Raw genomic sequence first — 26,660 nt, 5'->3', positions numbered from 1 at the left:
GTGAGTGGCAATAAGCCTGCCCATTATCCCATTACTCTCCCCCACCTTCCATTGATGGTTTGCTTAGCGCTTTCCCTTCTTGGCTTTCCCATAGTCTTTGACCTTTTAACACCATTTTGATATGGTTATCACGTTGTATGTGTGTGTGTGTTTTATAGGGGGTGTTGTTTATTAAATGTTTACTCAGTTTTTAATTAGCTTTTATTCTTCTGGTAATGTTTTCTCGATAGTTTTCTTCACTTCACTTGCAATTTCTATGTGGCCTTTATATTTTTTGCTTTCTGCAGGCGTGCATTTTTCTTTACGGTTTCAGTTGATTTTATTAATACCATCCATCGTATATTTTAAGTCTTCCGTTTCATTCCAATTTCTCCTAATTTTTTTCCACGGGTTACAGAACTGTTAATAATACTCATACAATAACTGGTATTAGATTGATTTCCAAGATTCCTATCAGTCCTCTGGTAAGTTCCAAGTAATTGTTTGGTGCGTGAATATATATATATATATATATATATATATATATATATATATATATATATATATATATTATTTTTAAAATATAATTATCCACTGACACGTGTGTCGTCGTCCACAACTCATCAGAGTGGCTGAATGTAGCGGGATTCGAAATCGGCACCTCGTGATAAGAACCTCTACCACGGTGCTAACCTCGCCGGACTACTAAATGTATCACTTTTACGTAGATGTTTTTATTTGTTTTTGTTAGCGATACTTTCTTGAATGAATTCAAGTATTTATACGAAAGTGCATTTTTACCTAAATGCTTGTTGGGAATAATTTTCCCATTGACCAATCTGGTACCCCCTTTTAATGGGGAGCGGCATATATATTATTTTTAAAATATAATTATCCACTGACACGTGTTTCGTCGTCCACGACTCATCAGAGTGGCTGAATCTAGCGAGATTCGAAATAGCATCCTCTAATTTGAACGAAGCGGATGTTCAAATTATAGGAGTTATACTATATATATATATATATATATATATATATATATATATATATATATATATATATATATATATATATAGTATAACTCCTATAATTTGAACGAAGCGGATGTTCAAATTATAGGAGTTATACTATATATATATATATATATATATATATATATATATATATATATATATATATATATATATATATAGTATACCTCCTATAATTTGAACATCGCTTCGTTCAAATCCTCTAATAATAATCTTTGGGTTCAACCAGCGGAGGTCAGCGTTCACTCCTTGATCTTTCCATCCTTCTTGACTCTCCTCACTTATTTGGGGTGGCATCAGTTTATGACAACACACATTAAAAGAAATACGAGGGGTTTAGTTACAATTATCAAGTTTCAGGTTTCATGATTTCATATTTTTTTTTTTTTTTTTTTTTTTTTACAAAGGCATCACCACATTATCAAGGCCCAGAGACCACTCAAGGATAAGGGTTAAAGAGTGTACAGTAGAAGTTGGTCAATATAGTAATCATTAGTAATGAAAATTTGGTAAATTTAATAACTTATATGGAACGGCTCATCAAGAACTTATTTACTTTAGACTTGAACAAAACCATATTGTAGTCAGCCGGAAAGCAGGAAAACGGAAGACAATTCCACAGGCGTGCAGTTCTAAGAAAGAAGCTTTGTTCATGGAATCTACGTTTAGGTTTAGGCACAGATAAAGAGTGGGTGAAATTATTGATAGTGTTTACAGCTAGACGAGTGTTTCTTGTGAAAGTTTGGCGAGGGGGGACCATAGATTGAAGCTCAGTTGAACACTTTCCATGAAAATAACGATACATCAGAGACAAACTCGCAACATCTCTTCTGTGAGATAGAGGTTGCAAGGAGGAGAAAAGGACATCTCCTACGAGGCTACGAAGTCTATTTTGAACTCTATCAAGGCAGGACAAGTTCTTTCTAGCAGCTCCTGCCCAGATGTGGCAACAGTATTCCATCCTTGGACGTACCTGGCTCTTATATAGATAGAGAATAGCATCAGCAGTGAGATATCTACTGGATCGATAGAAAGATCCCACCATTTTTCCAGCGGCCTTGGCAACAGATTTGATATACGTGTTCCATTTAAGATCAGGAGTAATGGTCAAGCCCAGAAGCTTGTCAAAACTTGAAGCCTCCTGAAGACGAGAGCCATTCATTTCAATTGATGACAAATGTGGATTAGAATGTTGATGATGTAAAGAGAGAAGCTTGGTTTTAGATGCATTAAAAGTAACCAGCCACTCCTTTCCCCATTGTACTACGTGCTCAAGATCAGAGGAGAGAGAATTGGAGAGAACTTGCTCGTTTACTGTCTTAGATGTGGTACCATAAATGGTAGTGTCGTCAGCATAAATGTCTACAAATGATGTAAGGATATGATTTGGAAGATCATTAATGTAGATCAGGAAAAGAGTTGGGCCCAGGATGGATCCCTGAGGGACACCGGCATTAATATTGTGAGCTTCTGATTTTTGCCCCTCAACTACTACTCTTATGAATCTATCAGAAAGAAATGATTTAATAATTGAGAAGACTTTTCCAGCTATACCATAGCTAGCGATCTTATGAAGTAAACCTTTATGCCATACCCTATCAAAGGCTTTAGATATGTCAAGAGCAATTGCCCTAGAAAGATTGCCACCGTCGAGAGATTTGCTAATCCTATGCGATATAACTGTAAGGACATCTGCTGTAGATCTAGCAGAACGGAAACCATATTGAGTGTCACTAAGAAGGTTATTTTTGTTGAGATGTTTGATTACTTCTGTATTTAATACAGATTCTAGCAACTTACTCATGACGCACAGGAGACTTATTGGCCTGTACTGAGAGGGGGATGAGCGATCACCTGAATTCTTAAATACAGGGCATACTGATGAGATTTTCCAGGGAGATGGGAAACTATTCTCCTTAAGACAACGTTTAAACAGTTTTGTAAGTATGGGCGCTAGTTCAGGTTGAAGTTTTTTGAGTACTATAATTGGAATACCATCAGGGCCAGTTGCTTTACTGGAATCAAGGTTTTTGATTAGCTTGGCAACATCACGTACAGATATACGTATATCACATAGCGTGTTTTCTGATACAAGAGGAAATATTGGGGGTTGGCGGTCTTGGTCGCAAAGGGTAGAATTAGCTGCAAAGTTCTTGACAAAGAGTTTGGCTTTGTCTGATGCTGACGAGATTACCTCAGATCCATTGATAATAGTTGGGATGGAGCACACGCTTCTGTTCAGGATTCTGTTTGCTATTTGCCAAAACTGGTGGGAACCAAGCCGCTGCTCAGCTACTTTGGACTTAACAGATTGAGCATACAACTCTCTTGCGTTCCTTATTACTTTCTTACAATGGTTGCTGGCAGTCCTGAAAACGGCTTTAGTTTCCATACATCTATTACGTTTGAAGCAGTGGAAAAAGTGATTTCTGTGCGCAATGGCAGCAGCACATTCTGGAGAGAACCATGGCTGGCTGTTAGGTTTTTGCTGAAATTTTTTAGAGGGTATGAAATGGTCAATACCTACAATTAACCATTCAGTTAGGTCTAATACTATAGAGGACACATCCTTTTTAAACATGGAATGCAGAGGTAGATCAGATATAAATGTACGGAAGCTATCCCAGTCAGCCTTATGATATGATATTCCTTTGTGTTTTACATCTGTTGCAGTTGTTATATGCCCGGCTTGTGCCTGTAGCTCATGTGTGTTAGTTTCTGGATTCAAAGGGTTTTACTTAATTTTCGTTGTATCTTCTCAGCCATCTCTCTAATTCTAATCTCTCCTATTCTTTTTTAAAAAAAAATTTTTCGGTATTCTTCAAAATGTACCTACAATAAGTGATCTTTATCTTTATCTTCCATATTCCTTTGAGTTCCGTCTATTTGCGTTACTCTCCCTCTCCTTGATCTTCACTCAATTATTAATGGCTCACGAGGAGCTTACACACAGTTCATCAAAGATCTCATTGAATACAGCTTGTGATGTTCCCTGGAAGCTGAGTGACAACAAGCTGAGTGACAACGTAAAACAGATTCTGGCGGAAAAGCCAATAGTACAAATTTTTTACCCTAAGAAGGATATAACTCTAACTACTGACGCTAGTGAGCATTCCGTATCCGGCATTTTATCACAAGATGGTGATCCCATAATGTACTCATCGAGGAGATTAACAACGACTGAACACAAGTATTCAAATATAGAAAGGGGGCAGTGGCCATAGTGTGGACAACGGACAGAGCAAGACAGTTCTTGATGGGAAAAAAATTATTATTGAAAAGTGATCATAGACCATTGGATTTTATTTTCAACCAAGAAAAGAATTACCGACAGTTACAACGTCCAGAATATTACGTTGGGCGATTAGACTGATGCCATTCAACTTTGACATTGAGTATGTTAAAGGGAATACGATACCGCACGTTGATGCCTTATCTAGATTGAGGTTTCATAAAGAGGATAAGAACAAAAACGACGAGGACTTTGAAGACACATTCCTGCACCTTGTAGAAACCGATGTAATATCTGTAGATAAAATGGCTGCTGAAACTACAAATGACCCAGTGTTAAACAGAATAGTGTTGATGATAAAAGAGAATCGCTGGGGAAATTGTTCAATGTCTGAAAGACCATTCAAAGAAATAAGACGTAAACTGACTATAGAAAACGGGGTAATATATAATGGAGACTTGGTAGTTCCCCCAGAAACACAGAGGAGACAGGTTATAAAAGGTGTACATGATGATGTACATTGTGGAGTGGCAGGTCTGCAAAGAAGATTAAAATTGGATCATGGTGGCCGGGGTACTCAAGAGACGTAGAGGACAACGTAAAAAGATTCACAAAATGCACAGAACTCAGAAATTTCAAGCAAAAGAAAATACATGTGTGGCCCTGAAAAGCAGAACCATGGAGCAGAGTACACATGGATCATGCCTATGTCAATGAGATAGGACTATTATTAATATTAGTAGATGCATATTCAGGTGAGAGTACCTGATAAAACATTACCACCGTAAAACAAAGGAAATGTAGTATCAGAACAAATGCTATACTCCTGGGCGAAAGAACAAGGTAAATATGATGAATCTTACCTCGAACGGGTACTCCTACGTGTTTCAATTAAGTTCATTTGCTTTTTTATATATATCTACAGCTTGAACCATGCATAGATATATAATTAAGCTAGTACGTATATCCATAAAGAATCAATTTATTTCTTCACTTTTTTTCCTCTTCTCATTCAAGTTTATATTCGAATCCGTGCATCCATCTGGACCGACCAGTAACGGCATTATAATGATCGACGACGTGGAACATCTCCCGGGTCCCTGTTCAAGCAATGGCCTCTGTGATTTCGAGCAGGACTTCTGTGGATTCACTAATGTCTACGGAGACAGCTTCGATTGGATCCGTGGACATGGTAAAACAGATTCATCAATGACAGGGCCGCAAACAGATCACACCTTAAAATCTCCAAACGGTAAGTAATGTGCGACCATATACACGCCCAGAACATTATTCTGGCCGTGTCGTTTCTATTTTTTGTTTGTTTACTCTTAGTCGTCGTAAACAAGACATATTTCAATTTGGACGCAAGGGTACTATTATTTTTGACCATGTCTACATGGGCACAATGTAGGGAGTTGAGAAACAAGATACCTGTTCGCATTACATTAAAATTTTAACATGTTAGTACAATCAGGGAAGCAGAAAACAGGGATAGTAGAAGGTTTTCCGGCACAATGAAGAAGTGGAATTTTGCTTCTTGTCATGATAGTCGGGTGTATGTATGTCGAGGGGACACAAGTGTTGCGAGTTCGTCAGAGCATATTATATTAAAGTACCTACAAAATAGCCACATGGATTGTAACATTGCTGCGATGAGACAGGGGTTGCAGCTTTGTTGATAGTGCAGGACCGATTATATTTGAGACCCTTTTTTACAAACCCGACCTACAAAGGAGGGACTAGTGATAGAAACGCTAGCCCAGTTGTCACAACAATACTCCGTGCATGTGTGAATAGTAGCCTCGTATGGATTTCAAATACTGTCGGGTATGAGTAGTTTTTCAAAATGGTAGAACTAGCCCACCTTCTTTGCATCAGCTTTGGTAATAACTTCAATATATTAGTTCCAATTGATGTTGCCTTTGAATATTTAGCTGAGGTGTTTGAATGATGAGCTCTCAAGTAGAGTGCTATTAGTCATGGCAATCAGTGATTTAGAAGGTTCCTTGTTATTGTAAAAGGAAAGAAGCTTAGTCTTAGTAGCATTAAATGTTACCGTTAATTTTTGTCCTCATTCTACTACATAGTACATTTTTGTAAGGTTTTTGCCATCGCTTTGAATGGAGAGGATAATGTTTTTTTTTCTCTTGTGTTTATTATAGAGCATGGTACCATCAGCAAATATACCCATGTAGGACAAAATTTTATCGGGAGCTGAAGAACGAAGCATGACTCATGTGCTTTGCATGCATGATAAAAGCACAAAACAAATATATATATTGTGTTTTTTATGATGGTTAGGGGTGGGGTGAGGGACCGGGATTTAATCATCGGTTGAGTCATACTAAAGACTCAAAAAATGGTACGTAACGTTTCTTTTTTACACACTCGTCACTGTAAAATGAGAATCAAGGGTAACCGGAGCAATCTAGGGAAAGGGGTGACGCCTTCGCCTACAGTGACAAAAGATGAGACTAACGAAAACACTTGGATATAGCTACAGAAACAAAATCTAGACAGAGAAGCATACATTTGTGAAAGTCAAACCTTTATAGTTACGTATGGTCCAAAATTACTTATGATTTTTCGCTTCCTGGGCACAACAGTGTGACCAAAAAAAACAATAGCTAAATGGAGGCCATCTAGAACATATGCTGTAGAACGGAGAAAAAAGGCCAAAACCCCTAATGTTTTGATGTGATGTTTTAAATATAATAAACTAGATATGACCAAAGTTTCATTCCATTCGGACAAAACACTAAGAAACAGGGCCTAATTATAGTTGGGGCCCGTTTTTGGGGGGGGGGTCACCCTGTATTTCTGTTTGATATTAAAAACTAGTGACAATATGGATACGGGCTTAGAATATATAAAACAAATTTAAATAAGTGATGGTAGGATGGGCATCCATAAATACTCTAAATAGAAAAACAGAAACCACAGTGTGTGTTAAGAAGTTAGCAGTATGAAGGAAGAAATAAAAGGAACAAGCGAAAAGGTCAGAAAAACTAAGTATATGGATATGTCGTTATAATTGCTAGCTTTATTTTATTAGACAGGGTTAGTATTCATGAGAACTGGATTAATGTACATGATTATAGGTTATTAGGGCCTTCCATAACTAAAAAGGTCTGATTTTAAAGAACATATGGGTGTCTTTCTAGGGGACGGCTACTATACAACAAGACATGATGAAGTATGTAAGTACCTCCACTGGACCATCTGTAAAAAATGAAACATCCAGTGTAGCAACAAGTCCTGGGAACATTAACCTGAAAGAACAGTTGGAAATGACTTATATACCATACATTACGAGCATGTAATCTCTACAGCCACCTACCTTGAAAATGCTGCTGTGAAACCTGACATAGTTATATGCAATAAGTCAGAGAGACTTGCAGCTGATTTAAATGAGTGTTCCTAATGGTGGCGGTCTGAACAGAGCTGAAAGAGAGAAACAGACCAAATACGAAGGTCTCATGTATGATATGAAAAGAAACTGGAATCTTAAGGAGATATCAATCATACCAGTTATCAGAGGTGTCACAGGGCTTATGAAGGAGTACCTGAAGTCCTACCTAACTAATATTCCTGGTGAACCAAGTGCAAAAGGGATCCAGACAATTGCACTTAAGAGAACAACGAGGATACTAAAAAGAGCTCTCGGTTGGTTTCAATAAAAAGCAGGGAAATGTTGGCAGCTGGTTTAGCTGCCCCATACCCAGCATTACAATCTTTAAATGAAGAAAATTAAAATGCGCAAGAATAATACCATATCTAGTTATCTATTCATCTTTCAGGTTGTCCTCAACTATGGTCAAATTATGGCATGAGACCCTCATGGTAGATTGTGGTAGAGCAGCATTAGCCTTTGGAGCCAATACAATATGCATATGTTTGCATCTTTCAAATATCTTTTAGATACGTCCTCGAGGATAAAGGATAAATAAATTGTTATTTGGGTCGCTATAAGATGATTGGAAACAGGTCGTTGGGTAGACAGAAAGTTACTTAAGAAAGGTTCATACAAAAGGACAGCGCAACATGTGTTTGCTTACATTATGTCAGAAGGCGACGATGTTGTAGTTGGGTTGAAAGCAGCCTTTTTTACAAAGGTGTCACCATTTATCAAGGCCTGTAGGCCACTCGAGGATAAGGGTTAATAAGTGTACAGTAGTCAATGGGAACATGTCATAGTAATCGTTAGTAGTGGAAATTTGGTAAATTGAATTACTTAAGGGGATGGCTCATCAAAAATTTGTTTACATTGGACTTGAAGACAACCATATTGTAGTCAGTTGGAAAGCAGGAAAATGGAACAGAGTTCCACGGGTGGGCAAATCTATGAAAGAAGGTTTGTTCATGGAATCTACGTTTAGATTTAGGCACAGATAAAGAGTGGGGAAATTATTGCTAGTGGTTTCAGTTAGACAAGTGTTTCTCATGAAAGTCAGTCCAGGGGGACCACAGATTGGAGCTCAGACGAGCACTTGCCATGAAAATAACGATAAACCAGAGATGGGCTCGAAACGTCTCTTCTGTGAGGAAAGAGATTGCAGGGAAGAGAAAAGGTCATCCCCCACTAGGCTACAAAGTCTATTTTGAACTCTGTCATGGCAGGATAAGTTGCTTCTAGCAGCTCCTGCCCAAATGTGGCAACAGTACTTCATGATATTTTATTCCACAGAGGAATTTTTCTTGGAAACTTTGTTCATGGAAGTTCTGTTTGATTTTTTATTACACATAGAGAGAAATGTAAAGTACTTTACTATTGTTGTGGTTTAGCAAGTTTTTGCCACAAATGTTTGGGCTAAGAAATTGGAGCCTAGTCTAGCACATACACTGGACATAATGGGAGGTGACAATGGTCTAATGATTAACAACATGAACTGACGACCTGGGTGTTCCAAGTTCAAATCCAGTCTGTTCCACAAAAATCACTTTTACTTAAAATATTGTCAACTTTCATGCAATTCCTTCATGTAAGAACCCGATATTATTCTATAAACAATTTTACTGACGTGCAGAAGTTCAAGCGTAATGTGAACATACACCTTACTGCTCAACTCCCTACATAGTATCCTTGCAACTTATGTCCCTGATAATAAGTCCCTACATCAAAGTGGTACTGTTTGGGGGCGAAAATGTAATTAAAAAAACACAATTCTAACTAGAAAATAATAGAACCTAGTCTAGCAAATATACTGGACATAATGAAAGGTGACGGTGTTCTAATGATTAACGGCACAGACTGACGACCTGGGTGTTCCAAGTTCGAATCCAGTTCGTTCTACAAAAACACTTTCACTTAGGATCTTAGCAACCTTCACATAGTCCCTTTGTGTAATTACCCTATGTCTTTCTATAAAGAATTCTGACTGGAAAAGTATCGGAGGATACAAATGGCAATAATTTTCAGATTTATACAAGATGATGATGACTGGACATGATGATACAGTAGACAACAATTAGTCAACAACAGTTTTATCACTCAATGAGGAACCCCTCCCTGGACTTTAGCCATCTAACTCTGTCCCAAGTTATTCGCTGCCATGTCGGATCCATGTGCTGTCATCCCTCCATCTCGTTCTTGGTCTTCCCTTTGGCCTCTTATGTTCACAAGGTGTCCAATCTGCTGTCCTGATGGACCATCTGTCGTTATGTTGTCTGGCTACGTGCCCTGCTCATCTGTGCTTGATGACAGTATTAATGTCAATAACACTTGTTTGTTGGCGGATCCAGATGTTGTCTTTCTGTCTTGTAGAGTGATGCCTAACATTCTCTCCATTTTCCTTTGTGCTACTACCAAGATTTCACTTTGGCGAGTTGTCAGGGTTCATATTTCACTATCGTAGATCATCACAGGTAGTACATATTCATTGAAGATCTTCCCTTTGATTGACATATTTGCTTTTCGGTTTCTCCTGGTATTCTCAAAAGCTGCCCATCCCAATGCTACACTTGTCTTTATCTCAATCTCCATCTTTCGTAATTTTTCCCCCGAATAGATATTGCTTTCAACTTCTTCAATGGTCTTTCCATCAACAATTATTGGCGACTTGGCAGCTGTTGGTTTAACATCACCTTAGTCTTCCCAAGATGCATGTTGAGGCCAACCGGTTTGCTCTTAGAGTAGATCTCGTTTAGAATGTAATAGTTAAAGAACAGCCGTCTATTATTGTAAGTGAGTAAATATGAGATGGGATAGCCGAGTATTCGAACTTGTGAAGCTAGATTTGGAATTGAGAATTCTGATCATAAGTTAAAATAAATACAGAATGTTATTGAAAATTGAATGTAGAATTACCATTGTTTAGTTCACATAAAATAGTTAGATATCTGTTTATTGAAAAAGGAATGTGATGATGTAATTTTGTTTCTGTTAAAGAAATGAAATTAAAATAAGGAATTTAAAAATGGACAATGGAAAATGTTAAACATATTTATAAAATCGGTTAGGAAAATTAGGTTAGAGGAAGCATGTCAGGCCACGAGTATGATATGCACGATTTGGGTATGCAATGACGTCATGAGTAATCAATATAGAGAGATTTAGTTAGATAAGAGAGTCAGTCAGTCAGTTAGTCAGGGGAGGAAGAGAGAAGAGGAGTCAAAGACAGAGCTGACATAGAACCTTGGAAGCGAAAGGGAGAAGAAAGAATCATGTAAAGACTTGAATTCCTTAATGCAAATCCATTAACCGGTTGAAGTGGAATAAACAAACAACTTCATCATTTTTGTATCTGCATCTTCATGTTATGTTATTCAACAACGAAAAGGTATTGTGAATTTATATTATAAGAACTTTGTGAAAATCATCATCTCAAAAATGTGTAAAGAAATATGTGTGTCAATGTTATAGAAACACTCCCGTTCACAGAACTGTCAAAAGTATAAATGTCAAACTATCTCCTCTATCTGTCTATCTATCTATCTATATATCAAATCTCCTCTCATTGTGTATTACATGTCGTCGGCTCTCCTGTATTAACATGTACCCTGTCTCTTTATATATACAGAAGTGTCTCTCTCTTTATATATACACGATATATCAGCACATGAACATGAACGCTCTAACACGAACAACGAAAATAAATGTCATCCCTTCTAACAAAAACTATGTAACATCACTTAGTTCCTGGAGAGAGTGTGCCATCAGTACTATATCATCAACGAAGATGAGATGTGGTAGATTTTCGCTATTGATGTTGACTCTCCTACCCTCCAACATAATCCGACTGATTATCGCATCCTGGAGACAGGCTGTGAAGAGTTCGACAACGGTTAGCAAAATCTCATGTATATGAAAGAGTCTGCAGATTTTACTTCACTGGGTTGCGATATCAGTTTTATACGATTTTATGGCAAGAAACATTTCTCCGGGCAGTGCCCCTTCCCTGGATATGGCAGTGTTACTCTATCTAGGGGCATATCTGGCTCTTATAAAAGTAGGGTATTATTACATCAGGAGTGAAGTACTTTCTAAAGCAGTAGAATGACCCAACAATATTTCCAGCCGTCTTAGCAATGTAAGTTTTCCATTTCAGTTCTAGAGTGAAAGTCAGTCCTATGAGCTTTACAAATAAGGGAACTTCCTACAGGAGATAGTCATTCATGAGGAGAAATGAGTATCCAAGCATGTGTGTTGAAAGGACAGAAGTTTGGTTTTAGAGGAGTCTAAATTAACAAAGCATTTTCGAGGTCGGATGAGAGGGAGAGAGAGAGAGAATCAGAGAGTTTGTGATTATCAATGCTATTCAAAGTGATGCCATAGATGTATCTGTAGAATATCTATACTCGTTATCTTTCCACCTTTTTTATTTATTTATTTATTTATTTATTTATTTATTTGCAGGTCACTACGCGTTCATAGAAGGCTCAGCGGTCAACAAGGGAGAAACTGGCTTGCTAACTAGTTGGGTGCATAAAAAGACGACAGCTTCATGTTTTCAATTCTGGTATAATATGTATGGAAGCGGTAAGTCATTCGTTTGAATCACGAATTGTTCAAATATGGATTTTTGGGTTCATTCATAACTGACAAGGTTACCCGGCATTGTTTGGGGTAAAAGTGTAAGATATTTCTAATAAAACTTCTGTCTTTCTACCTCTCTATATACAAACTCTTTTTCATATAATACAAACTCTATACAAACTCTTTTTCATATAATACAAACTCTATACAAACTCTTTTTCATATAATACAAACTCTATACAAACTCTTTTTCATATAATACAAACTCTATACAAACTCTTTTTCATATAATACAAACTCTATACAAACTCTTTTTCATATAATACAAACTCTATACAAACTCTTTTTCATATAATACAAACTCTATACAAACTCTTTTTCATATAATACTAACTCTATACAAACTCTTTTTCATATAATACAAACTCTATACAAACTCTTTTTCATATAATACAAACTCTATACAAACTCTTTTTCATATAATAGATTCATAGAGGAATGAGTCGGCATTGTCTTTTCTAAATTAGTACACAAATGACTGAAAAACAGATCCCACGCCTATTTAAATCTGGTCCAGTTGACCTTCAATGAATAAATATAATTTTGTTAATTTTGGATATTATTCATCCAAGGCAACGCCGATCAAAAATATGTCAACTTTGTAGCTTTTTGTTTCGTAGTTTTTTAATTTTACTAAAGTCATCTATTTTTTATGAATAATTTTACTAAGAATTATTCATAAGTTTCGGTTTCGATTATAGCTCATGCTACTCCAGTAATCTATTTTTTTATAAATAATTCTATCAAGAATTCTTCATAAGTTTTGTTTTTGGTTTCGATTATAACTGAAGAAACTCAAGTTATACATACATATATACATATATTTTTGCATAAATTTTGGTTTCAGTTTCGATTCAAGCTGATGCACCCAAGTCATATGGATATATTTTTATATTTGAAGTCGCGACTTTATAAAATATAAAAATCCATGGAACATTAACTCTATAATAATATATACGAAATCTGCAAGAATTAAAATATCATATTTAAGCGTATTTTACAACTGAGCTTTGTCGAGCGTTTGTTCTAGCTTAGATAAATACTTTTGCAGTTTTAACAAATAAGCTGCAATAATATCAGAGTGTCTCCATTTATACTGAACATCTACAGAATGCCAACATCTACATATGAATGAGACTTCTGTGGAATTTTCACAGGTTCTGTTAGTTATTATTATGGGCTCATTTTATCAAAGATCTCTCCTTGAAACCAACCTGTGGCGTTTCCTGGAAGCTGAGTGACAACAAGTCTCCTCAGCTTTCCAGTATGTTCCAAGTCTTTTGATATTTGCAAATAAATTGGCATTATCGCAACAACCGCTTACCATTGATTTCTCTCTGGCAGTGGCCATTGATCTCCATTGGAATTTGAGTAGCAGTAAGCCTCTTCAAGTTCCCAATTCTCTTCCCACTTGTCCAGCGGAGGTCTGATCAGTGCTCTCTCTCCTCGGTTTTTCCATCCTCCTTGACCCTTCTCGACTATTTGGTATCATAATATTTTTGGAGGGGGGGTCGATGATGAGGCGAAGGGAGTATGGGATAGCGGACTTATAGATATGCAGCTTCAAAGTTCTTGTTTCCGTGCAACGCTTCATCTTTTGCCTCTGCAGCAGTTTGTCTGGCCCGCGAATATGGCTCATGTGTATTAGTCTCTGCACTCAAGGGTTTTTCTTAATATTTCAGCTGTCTTTATTATTGTTATTCGTTGTATCTTTCCAGCCATTCCTCTCATTCCAATTTCTCCCATTCTTTTTGCAAAGTTTTTCAGAATTGTATTTACTCACGAGGAGTAGTCACAGAGGCCATCATCAAAAATTTTTCTTTTAAAATAACTTGTGGTGTTTTCTGGAGTCTGAGTGACAGCAAGTTTCACCAGATTTCCAGTACTCTTCACCTCTTTCAATAGTCGTTTCAGATTAATTTGCGTTAGCGCAACAGCTACTTACCATTGATTTCCGCTAGCAGCGACCATTCATCTTCACTGGAATTTGGATGACAAAAAGCTTCCTTCTCAATCCTCTTTACACTCATCCAACGGAAGTCTGACTAGTGCTTTCTCTTCTCGGTCTTTCCATCCTCCTCGTCTTCCTCCTGCTTATTATTATTATTATTATCATTATCATTATTATTATTATTATTATTATTATTATTATTATGTTCATTATTATTATTATTATTATTATTATCATTATTATTATTATTATTATCATTATCATTATTATTATTATTATTATTATTATTATTATTATTATTATTATTTATACCTTTACAGGAATGGGTGCATTGAATGTTTATTTGTGGTCGCCGGACAATGTCAAACGTTTGTGGCGGAAACAAGGCAATCAGGGACAAGACTGGTTACATGCGAGCATAACAGTCACTTCTAATAGTTCGTTCGCGATCGTTTTCGAAGCCGTACGCGGCTCGACTTACGCAAGTGACATTGCAATCGACGATGTAATATTTCTGGATGGATCTTGTGAGACGCAGACAACACCATCAGTCGAACTCATTACACAACCGCCAACACCAGGTAATAAAAATTATTTTCCACGTTTCATCCTCGTACGAGTTCGTCAGGCAATAGGGGAAAAATATTAGGTTGAGAAGAAAGCTCTTTCAGAATTTTTCATTTTGATTTCAAATGATGTATTTTCATATAAGTTTTCGTTATAATACCTTTACTTTATATATTATTTTAAGAGCTTTTTCGCTCTATTTAATCGTTTAAATTACAATCGTTTTAAAACAAGTATGCCTTCTTTTCAGAACGTTGAATACAAGAGGAAAAAAAGCAAATTTACACAATTTTGTTATTTCAATGCAAGCTAGGCCAAAATATTGCTGAAAACGCTCGCGATATCAACGAAGCTTTTAGCCCAGGACCTACTACTGAATGCATAGCACAATTGTGGTTTAAGAAATTTTGTGTCGTCGATGAGAGTCTTGACGATGATGAGCGCAGTGATCAGCCTACGGATGTTGATAACGATCAATCCACGCACAACTGTTCGGATAATTGCTTTTGAATTAGACATAACGTATACGACGATTTTCAACCACTTAAGAGAGATCGGAAAGACAACAAAGTTCAATAAATTGGTGCCTCACGAATTGAACTACAACCAAAAGAAATGCCGTTATGAAGTGTCATCTTCCCTTCTTTTGTGCAACAAGAACGACTTCTTTCTCGACTAGTTTATGGCATGCGATGAAAAATGAATTCTTTACAAGAACTGGTGATGCTCAGCTCAGTGGTTGGACGCCGACACTTCCCGAAGCCAGAGTTGCATCAAAAGGTCACGCTGACTGTTTGGTGATCTGCGGCCGGTTTCATTCATTACAGTTTTTAATGCAGACGAAACCATTACGGCAAAGAAGTACTGTCAACAAATGGGTGAAATGCCTCAGAAACTTCGACAACAACACCCAACATTAGTCAACAAAAAAGGCCCAATCTCCTTCACGATATGACCGACCGTATGTTACTAAACCGCTCCTGCAGAAGTTGAACGAATTGGGCTACGAAACTCTGTCTCATCCGCCAAACTGTCAAGACCTCCCACCTACTGACTAACATTTTTTTTCAAGCATTTTGAAAACTTTCTGCGTGAGAAATGATTTAACAACAAAAGCGATATAAAAAAAAAGTGCCTTCAGCGACATCATAGCCAACAGAACGCAAGATTTGTACGTTACTGACATGCATACACTTGTTTCATGTTGGCAAAATTGTGTTGATTCTGATGGTGCTTATTTCGATCAATAATTTTTTTTATTTGAGTCGAGATATGTTCATTTGAATTTAAAAGTTAAAAACCGCAAGAAGTTTCTTGTCAGCCTGATATATCATATTTATATAGATTGAGCACTTATGAATTAAATACAGAAAATAAATACAGAAAATTTTATGTAGATTCATTATATATATATATATATATATATATAAATTTTAAAGTTACAACTCGCTCTACAAACCGTAACATTGCACAGGGTTTCGTGAATCTAAGTGAGAAGTGTTAAATGTTGTTCTGTTGTAGTTTTGTTCTTATTTGCTAATCCAGCTATGAAATCAACCTTAACAAAAGCGACTATAGCAATACTAACACAGAGACACTTCTAAAGCCAACCAATATTTCGGCCGTGTCGCTGACCTTACGTAACGATCTTAATAATTAAAATCTACTGTCTTTAGTTTCATTTCAACTTTTAACTTCCTCTTATTAATAATATATACATATGTGTGTAACGTAGTCATTACATGTCAACACTCGAGACCTACACGTTGTATTTAGACAGTCGCAAATGAAAACAAAGGCAGGAAAGAAATCGACTTACTTTGTTTGCAGTTGAAAAGGTAGACGTTCATTTACAGGTACTTCCAGAATAACGCCTTGTCTCTTGTTCAAAAGTTTTCAGGTACTCCTATGTGCTTTGCTAAGTTTCTGGCGATGTGATACTCTGTTTTTGTCCAGCAATATTAAGGACACGTCTTCTTCTGTCTCCATCGGCCACGCGTGTAACATGTTTATCTCTCTGTTTTATAATTTTTACTTTCCTTCTTCCTTGCTGTGACGTCACTTTGCACACGTCTCTGTCATTTGGATACGTTTGCTGTTGCGTCCGCGCAATGTTACACACACACACACATATGTGTGGGGGGGGTGTATTGGATGATTTTATTATTGTCTAGGGTTCAATGGCTGAAATTAGCCATGAATTATGTGGCATAAAAACACAAATTATTTAGTGTAGGCTGGTTTAACGTTTATATAAATAATAAAGCTCTACTTTGTATTGAGCACTTTTAAAATAATATTGGTTTACGCTTATTTTATAAGTATATTTGAATTTGATTAATATATATATATATATATATATATATATATATATATATATATATATATATCGACTGGTGTTAATCGTGACGCTCTGCAGAGTGAACCGAAAGGATGAAACACTAGTGTCTGGCGGTATTTAATAATTATAATAATATATATATATATATATATATATATATATATATATAGATAGATAGATAGATAGATAGATAGATAGATAGATAGATAGATATTGATTCAAAACAGATTGAAGAGAGCGATTAATTCTCTACTTTTTTTCAGCGTCAATGCTTCGATGTGATTTTGAGCGTGGATTTTGTGGTTGGAAACAGGATTCTACTGAAAATGCTGATTGGGTTTTGAAATCAGGCTTTTCCACTTCCGATGGACCAAAAATGGATCACACAAAGGACAGCAAAATGGGTAGGATTTTAGTTAGTTCAACTCGTTCGCAAAAAAGTATAGCAACATTACATATTCAGTAAAGTTAAATTAGATTATATCAAAAGTAAGGGTCCTGGATATGACTTTAAACTATATCCAGTGGTGAGGCCCCAGCTTGCGGGCTTTGGGAAGTGTGGAGCCACCCTTTAATTGCCATTGCTCCCAGGTCCACTCTGACCCGGTGTGGTAGTACCTGTTAGGGTCCCAACTATGGGTTAGAAAGAAACCGACTTGAAAATAACAAATATATTCTATTAAAAAAAATCTTCTTCAAAATCTTTGGATTCGGCATTAAATAACCTGAAAAGGGTTGATATGCCGTAAAATAAAAACAGCCAACCACAAGTAAGATTATATCAGAAGTAAGATTATAAGATTATATCACAAGATTATATTACAAGTAAAATTATGTTGCAAGTAAGATTATATCAGAAGTAAGATTATATTAGAAGTAAGATTATATCAGAAGTATAATTATATTATAAGTAAGATTATATCATAAGTAAGATTATATCACAAGTATAATTATATCATAAGTAAGATTATATCAGAAGTAAGATTATATCATAAGTAAGATGATATCACAAGTATAATTATATTACAAGTAAGATTATGTTGTAAGTAAGATTATATCATAAAAGAAGTAAGATTATATCAGAAGTAAGATTATATCATAAGTAAGATTATATCACAAGTATAATTATATTATAAGTAAGATTATATTACAACTAAGATTATATCATAAGTAAGATTATATCACAAGTATAATTATATTACAAGTAAGATTATGTTGTAAGTAAGATTATATCATAAAAGAAGTAAGATTATATCAGAAGTAAGATTATATCATAAGTAAGATTATATCACAAGTATAATTATATTACAAGTAAGATTATGTTGTAAGTAAGATTATATCATAAAAGAAGTAAGATTATATCATCAGTAAGATTATATCACAAGTATAATTATATTACAAGTAAGATAATGTCACATGTAATATTATATCACATGTAGGATTATATCACAAGTATAATTATATCACAAGTAAGATTATATCACAAGTAAGATTATATTACAAGACAAAATGCACTTGCTTTAACATGCAGGAACTTTAATTAAATATCACGTTGCACAAAAAATAGGACGGTCATATTTATTGCCTGTCATCTGTTGTGTTTTGTGAGAGCTAATTTCCCAAAAGTTAAAAACGATCTTTTCTCACATGAAACAATTACTCATAGATAGTGTTTCTGAAGATGTTGTACCAGTTTATTCATTTATTTATTGCGGACTATTATCTTCATCTTTTTTAGTTGTTTTTTTTTCAAATTTCCAATTAATTAAATATATATATGTTGTGCCAGCTTTAGACTTTTTAGGGTTTTTTTTTAACAAAACCCACTCTCCTTTAAGTTTAAGACAATTAGAAGTGCGAGTGGCAGTTCAACCCCGTATCCGTTAAAAAAACAACTTTTTAACAAACCGAGAAAGAGAATAATTATTACCAAGGCTTTTAGTTTATTATAGGTTTAAGTGGTGCGTTTTTGGAAAAAAAAATATAATCTTAAATTATAATTCAGCATTTTTGCAAAATTAGAATAAAAATAATTTCACAAAATTTATAAAATGAATTAATATTTGCAAAATGAAACATTTAAACATTATAAATCTACAAAAATCAGAAGACAAATTAATATTTGCAAAATTAAAAAAAAAAGAAATTATCAAAAATCATTTTTTGTGCGATGTATTAACTTGATTTGTCATCGCTGCGAAGAATTGACCAAACTAATCGATAATAATTGAGTTGGATATACAAAAAATTAGCTAGTTATCTGTCCAACATGCTACATCCTCGCCAAAATAAGTGCCTTTGAAGTAAACTCTCTCATTCTTAAGACAGTTAGAATCTAACCATATCACAAAACAAAAAGAGAGACAACTTATATATTTTAAATGAATATAGGAACGATTTCGAGAGAGGAAACAAATAATTGGCTGTTTTTAATGTACTATATTCTGCTTTTTAGGTTCTTATATAATGTTGAACTCATCGAGGCTGAATATTAATCGGACTGCGCGTCTCATGAGTGACATCATCTATCAAGAACAATCTGTCTGCCTCATATTTTGGTATCACATGAACGGTGGTGATCCAGGCACATTAAATGTCTACGTAAAGAACTCGGGTGAAAATAAAGACCCAATATGGACGAAATATGGTGACCAAGGAATAGCCTGGAGATATTCAGAAATTGAGATTGCTAAACCGGAGAAAACGAACAAGGTAAGTCGTGTTTGAATGGTCAGGAATCAGCTATGTTGTTGTGGTGGTGGTGGTGGCGGTTGCTGTTAAGAAGGAGCAGCGAATAGCACATCTGCACAGAGCATAGGAATAATGTTAGTACGATAAAACTACGATTAGGGGAGCTAACTCCTTTATTGTTTCAGGCGGAGTTACCTTCCCTTTTTTACGTCTGTTATGCAGGTTCTTACATGGATACGCGAGAACAGAACGAGACAGACACTGGCAATCACCAACGAAAGGATGACTTTCGAGTAAATGAAGATATATTACTTCTGTCCGTGATAGTTGTGACGCACAAACTCAAGTAATATCGAATTAAGACTGATAGATATCGTTTGTATTATTATCCGTGTTGCTTCCTTGTAAATAAAATGTCTATGTCAAATCACCTGTGAGTGTTCTCATTTCTTACACATATTTCCGTCATTCATGTGCTACACATATGCACACATATTCGTCTCCAGGCATAATCTTCTGCAAGGCACAAATATTTATTATGTGCTTCATTCTTAACAAATATCATGCGTCGAGATTTTCTGTTCTGCATGAAGTCCTCCCATAAGCTGTAACTATTCGTTATACCTTTGTAGATTGTAGGGGTTTTTATCTCAGGTACCCAAAGCAGCAAAGCACATATTATGTACGAAGTCGTAAAAGGTTAGATCCATAACACCCAAAGGAATGGATGTTACGCATATGCAGAAAAAAGTTGTTTTTTAATCCGTTAAAAAATACAGGCAAAGCTACGTCCTGTTGACTTAGAATGAGTACTTTATGCCAATTTGATGATTGTGCTCATTTTTGTATGAAATTCTAACTCTGCTAATCTCTAACTTTCCATCGAATGGATACCATGATTATTAGTTTGCTGTACCTACTCGTAATAAAGGTCTGTATAAAACGTCAGCACGATCGGTGCAGTAGTTGCCGAGAAAAGTTGTAAAGTGTGGCATTATCCAGCGCGGCCGCAGCCGAGATTGAACTCACTACACGAATTTGTAGTGTAATTCAAATCTTGTAGGTAGCTGAATGCTTGATGCTTCGTCGGGGCTATTAAGGGTATTTTTTATCGTGACGCCATTACTAGTAGGAGTGCCTACTATGTCTTAAGAGAGTCCCATCTACCCTCGATAGAAGGATAGACTGCCTCGCCTTCCCAAATAGTCACCCATCTGGTACTGGTCAGGCTCAACGTTGCTTAACTTCGGTGGTCTAGCAAGAACCGGTGTGCCAACATGATTGTGCCGTATAATGTGGCATTATGGTAACTATTTGTTATGGGGTTAAATGGTAATAAATGAAAGGAAACACACATAGACTACAGACAAAGACAGGTTGAGAATACCATTCCTCAACTGTGGGCGTGTGCACCCGATCTGCTTCGTCGCGTACCAATCTCTGACTGCCAGGCACTGGTCTCTTTACCGGAAGTGACGTCACCAGAGGAAGTGACGTCATCAGATAGTCCATTAATCCCATGCTGTCAGTACCTCCAACACTATTAATAACTAACTTTATATCGAACGATACCATAATGATTAGTTTGCTGCACCTTATGATGACAAAGTTCCAAACAAAATGTCGGAGGGCTTGGCTTAGTTGTTTCCGAGAAAAAGTCGAAAAAATTGTAATCCCTAAAATCCCTAATAAATTTTTAGTGGTACAAAAACTGTGTAATGCTTTAAAAATAACCCTAGGGGCCCTTTTCATCAAAAACTCATCAGGAGTTAATTGTTGGTGTTGAAAGACACAAAAGATGAATCAAATTAACACATACGAGCAAATACTCTGAAATATACAAGTAAAAAAAGAGGTGAAAGGTGGGGGCGATTGAGAATTCGTATGAAATATATATACGATAATATAATATAAAATAAAATATATGTACAGTTAAGATGGAGAGAGTATGAGAACGATTAAGATATATCTCCGAGTAGGCCCAATGGTCTTACGAACTCCTTTTGTCAGCAAAGTGATGGCTTGCATAAGAAAATTGAGACTGACTCCAAAATCTTTTAATGATTCTGAGAGTCAGCCAGTGGACAATTCTAAAACAATCTAATTTATAATCACTGGCACAAGCTGGATCTTTAATTAAATGCTGGCCAATGTCAGATTCCAAAGCAGAAGGGTGTAAGCAACGTGGCTTGCCTCGTCTAATTTCTGCCGGTACATGTTGGTTAATCCGTGTCTTCAAATTCAAGGAGGTTCGACCCACATAGCCAGCAACACACTGGTAATAAAATAATGTTTAATCATTTATCGAATCCAAATCTATGCTTGACATCCACCAAGTCCGTACTGAATATTTTATTGTCGTTCAATTAAAAGTACACTTGGATATGATGAAAAAAATAGCAATAACACTGATAACCCCTCTCATTGGTGACATTTTACGGTTCCATCCAGTTGTTCATTCACCGAAACTATTTGCACACGTACTTCTCAGACAAAGAATTGCTTTGGTCTGAGGCATTATACCTTTTCTTTCTCTCGAATTCACAGTTAATAAGCAAAATTAATTCCAAACACTTCCAATATTACAAAATCATTGTTAGGAATCAACATCTACATCTTTATATGAATTGAACTCAAAGGTTATCACTAGGGCTGTGACAACAGCATATTCTTTTCATTGTTTTGACTCTCGAGTATATATCCGACACAGTGAGACACACTTAATCAACCGAGAACCACATCAGTCTATATAAAAACATGTAAGATATCAACGGATATATATTTGAGAGTCAAAACAATGAAAAGAATATGCTGTTGTCAAAACCCTAGTTATCACTTGTTAATCATGTATATTAACTTGTTAGCTTCTGGCAAATCACATCTACACTTAACTTTATAAGAATATTAATACTAAGTAATATGGGCTAATATCTCCTAATATAACTAATGGATCGTGAATAAATTTTACCATCCTTTTTGTAATCATATATATGTGTGTGTGTGTGTGTGTGTGTGTGTGTGTGTGTGTGTGTGTGTGTGTGTGTGTGTGTGTGTGTGTGTGTGTGTGTGTGTAGAAGGTTTGTCGGGGTTTGTCGGATAGAACCTCGGCAAAGTACTTGATTATAAAGACATTATCAATGTAAGAGCATAATACTTATTTATATGCTACAGAAAATCAGAAAAAATTTTGTTTTTTTTTATCTCTGTAACACACACACACACACACACACACACACATTATTTGGCCAATAATGTTTTTAGACTTCAGACACGCTCTCTTTATGCGTTCGTTTGCCTATACAGAATGATGTACAATGGAGGAAAAATAAAACGTAGATCATTCTTGCTGACTTATCTACCAAGCTTAAGACACAAATATCTCACAGTCTTTGCTTGCTTGACTGCTGGTCAGAGTGGATGACATTTTCATGCTACTTGGCCTTACTCCCACGCATTTTATCTCAAAGAGAACGTAACAGAGCCATTGGAACTGTTAGCAGCAAACAGCATTTGCATATGACAGTTAGCACATGCAAATGACCAAGCCGGTTGTGCGATGTGACGTCACAGCAGAGACAAAGGGACAGAGAAGTGTGTTCGGAAAAGCATGTGTCTGAGACTCGTGGGTAGCATCATAGCGGACGAGAAGTCATACGTGGCCAAAGAAGCAGGAGTAATTATCTTTTGTTAACAACTGAAATGGCAAGTCGAATTTTTTCACTTTTCAATGTTATCTTGCGACGTAGTCTACATATTAACGACAACGTTACAATAATATCTAGCAAAGCAATTCCCAGACTATTCCTAAACAAAAGAGAAACATCACATCCCAAATCAACTATGTCCAATTGTGCTTGTGACGCAGACGTTCATACTTGGAAAATATCAATGAGCGGCTATAAAAAGACTGAAACTTTTTACACCAAATTATGGCTTGATTGAAGGAAGGACTGTGGATTTTATTAACAATTCCATGCGTACGCAGCATTTAATTTTGATCATCATTTATTAAACAATGTTCCTATTTACAATGCCTCCCCACGGGACAGAGTTAGACACCAGGGTCGTTTTTTTAATGTGGAGAAAAGGAACAAAAAATAAAAATTGTCTCAGTCGTGAAGGATTTCTCCTCCACTAACAGAGAACAAGAAATTGAAGTGTAGCATCTGAAGAACACATACTACACTTTGATCTTTACCCAAAAGCCAAACAATGTTACGTCATCATTGTGGAGTTTAATCTTATTTTATTTATTATCCCCCCTCGTATTTGATAATTTAAATTGTTTATTTATTTTATTTCTTAGATTTACTTTGAAGCAGTGCGCGGTAGCGGCATTGGGGACGTGTCTTTGGATGACATCAACCTTCTGCTCGATAATTGTCCACCACGAGGTAAGTTTATTCACTAACATTGCTATATATTCTTCTATATTGAATAAATTTGTCTTGCTAACCAGTAGCGCGAATGTAAACAAAAAGTCATAAGAGCTATAATCTCGCCTACTATCCGAGTAAATTTTGACTGCTGGTCACAGTTGAAAGTGATCCAGCGACCAGGCCTTGAATTCAAGCGTTGGAGCACATGCTCGCCTAACCACAGTGAAGAGCCCCGTGATATGGTGAAACGGTTGTATGTTGATTACATATGCAAACACACATACAGGAAAGATGTGCATTGTGTCATCTTTTAATGTAACAATATATATATATATATATATATATATATATATATATATATACATATATATATACATATATATCTATACATATATATACATATATATATACATATATATATATACACACACATATATATACACATATATATATATATATATATATATATATATAGAGAGAGAGAGAGAGAGAGAGAGAGAGAGATTATAATTTTCTTACATTATCATGTCAATAAGGATGGGGTGATTACAATGAGTGAAAGATGAATGAGGAAGGAAACCTCTTTAAGCCATGGAATTTCAAAGCTAAATGCTTCTCATCAGAAGAGGAGAATAAAAGCAGCATTATCAATGGTAATGGTAAGAAAGCTAACACCTATTTTAACTGCATCTAAGGTTAGAAATAAGAAAGTTCAGGAGAGTGAAGTAATAGAAAGAGGAGGGGAGAGGATCACATAAGTAATTCCAAAGACGAAGGAGGTGGGTATTTGATAGGAGGTGGGTATTTGGTATTGAAGAGAACCTACTGTAGATTTTTATAAAATTATTTCTATATACAATGACTTGCATTAAAGTTTAAAATGCAAATATCAAATATCATAGTTCGACTGCGCTCTAAACAGAAAAATTAATTTCGAACGCGTCCCTGTCATATCAAAGAACTTACTGTTGATTTTATATGCCGAGTCTTTCTGCTTGTGCGGAAATGAGACTTTTCAAATGCACTTGTGATGTACGAGTGTGTAAGGTGTTAACTTTATTCAAAATCGCATGTGCCTTCTTTCATCAGATTTTTTCGATTATCGATGCTTAGCGAAAACATTCTGATACAAAACCTATTTAAAAACACTGCCAGGCTCATAAAGTACATTTACGTGAAATTTCATAAAAATCGTCCTAGCCGCTTAGAAGTCCATAGGGAACGAACTCACGCACACACAAAGTTCCCTGTATATAATAGTGAGGATAGAGATATAAAGTTGTCTTTTTTTGTTTGTTTTTTTACATGGGGGTCACCACTTATCAAGGCCCGAAGGCCACTCAGGGATAAGAGCTATTGCGTGTACAGTAATCAATGAGATAGTATTGTAGTAATCATTAGTATTGGGGGTTTTGATAGAGTGTCTTACTTAAGGGGGCGGTTTGTCAGGAGTTTGTTTATGTTGGACTTGAAGATGTCCAAGTTGTAGTCTGGTGGGAAACAGGCAAGCGGCAGAGAGTTCCACTGGCGTGCAGTTCTAAGAAAGAAGTTTTGCTCATGGAATCCGCGTTTTGATTTAGGCACAGATATAGAGTGAGGAAAATTATTGACAGTAATTTCAGCCAGACGGGTGTTTCTCATGAAAGATTGGCGAGGGGGGACGAGGGATTGGAGCTCAGACGAGCACCTGGCATGGAAATAGCGATAAAACAAAGACAGGCTTGCAACGTCTCTTCTGAGGGAGAGAGGTTGCAGGGAAGAGAAAAGGGCATCCCCACTAAACCCGAAGTCTATTTTGTACTCTGTCAAGGCAGGATAGGCTGTTTTTAGCTGCTCCTGCCCAGATGTGGCAGCAGTACTCCATCCTTGGACGTACTTGGCTTTTATACAGATAGAGAATTGCATCAGTAGTGAGATATCTTCTGGAGCGGTAAAAGGATCCCACCATTTTCCCCAGCGTCCCTGGCAACAGACTTGATGTACATGTTCCATTTCAGATCAGGAGTAAAGGTCAAACCCAGAAGCTTGTCAAAACATGGAGCCTCTCCAAGACGAGAGCCATCCATTTCAATTGATGCCAGATGGGGATCAGAGCGTTGATGATGTAAAGTTGTTACAGGAAAAAGGGCTGCCCCCTTTTCCTGTAAGTAAGAACTTTAGATAAGTGGAAAATGAGACTAGGATAAGCCGAGACCCGGACCGTGTAAGTAAGGTTCAGAATAGATTCAGAAAATGGAATGTTAGAATTTCGCTATTGTTTTGGAAATATTTAAATATTGTGTATTGCAAAAAGAATTAATTGTTCGTTCTTTTATTAAAGCTGAATTAAAAAGGTCAGCTAGAAAATAATGAACAATACAATTTTAAAATATATAGAAAAATAGGTTAGGTTGAAAAATAGGTTAGTGAGAATTCTTTGTTTGCAGAAGTGTGTTTTGGGAACGTGTGCCGAGC

The 26,660-nt window shown here is 36.1% G+C and overlaps 1 protein-coding gene across 1 annotated transcript in view; it reads left to right on the top strand.

Moving 5' to 3' along the window:
• Positions 1-26,660, top strand: part of LOC145292796 (MAM and LDL-receptor class A domain-containing protein 1-like) — a 497,041-nt gene that overhangs the window by 326,361 nt on the left and 144,020 nt on the right. The window contains exons 90-95 of the mRNA XM_080138835.1: positions 5,260-5,494; positions 12,098-12,220; positions 14,549-14,809; positions 17,400-17,540; positions 19,592-19,848; positions 24,134-24,221. Coding sequence (XP_079994961.1) covers positions 5,260-5,494; positions 12,098-12,220; positions 14,549-14,809; positions 17,400-17,540; positions 19,592-19,848; positions 24,134-24,221 — 1,105 coding nt within the window. The remainder of the gene's footprint in view (positions 1-5,259; positions 5,495-12,097; positions 12,221-14,548; positions 14,810-17,399; positions 17,541-19,591; positions 19,849-24,133; positions 24,222-26,660) is intronic.

The sequence above is a fragment of the Euprymna scolopes genome, chromosome 14 (genome assembly GCF_053919585.1).
Source record: "Euprymna scolopes isolate OS-2025 chromosome 14, ASM5391958v1, whole genome shotgun sequence".
Classification (NCBI taxonomy): domain Eukaryota; kingdom Metazoa; phylum Mollusca; class Cephalopoda; order Sepiida; family Sepiolidae; genus Euprymna; species Euprymna scolopes.
The sequence above is the reverse complement of the archived record's forward strand: the minus strand, read 5'-3'. Positions and strand labels throughout refer to the sequence as shown.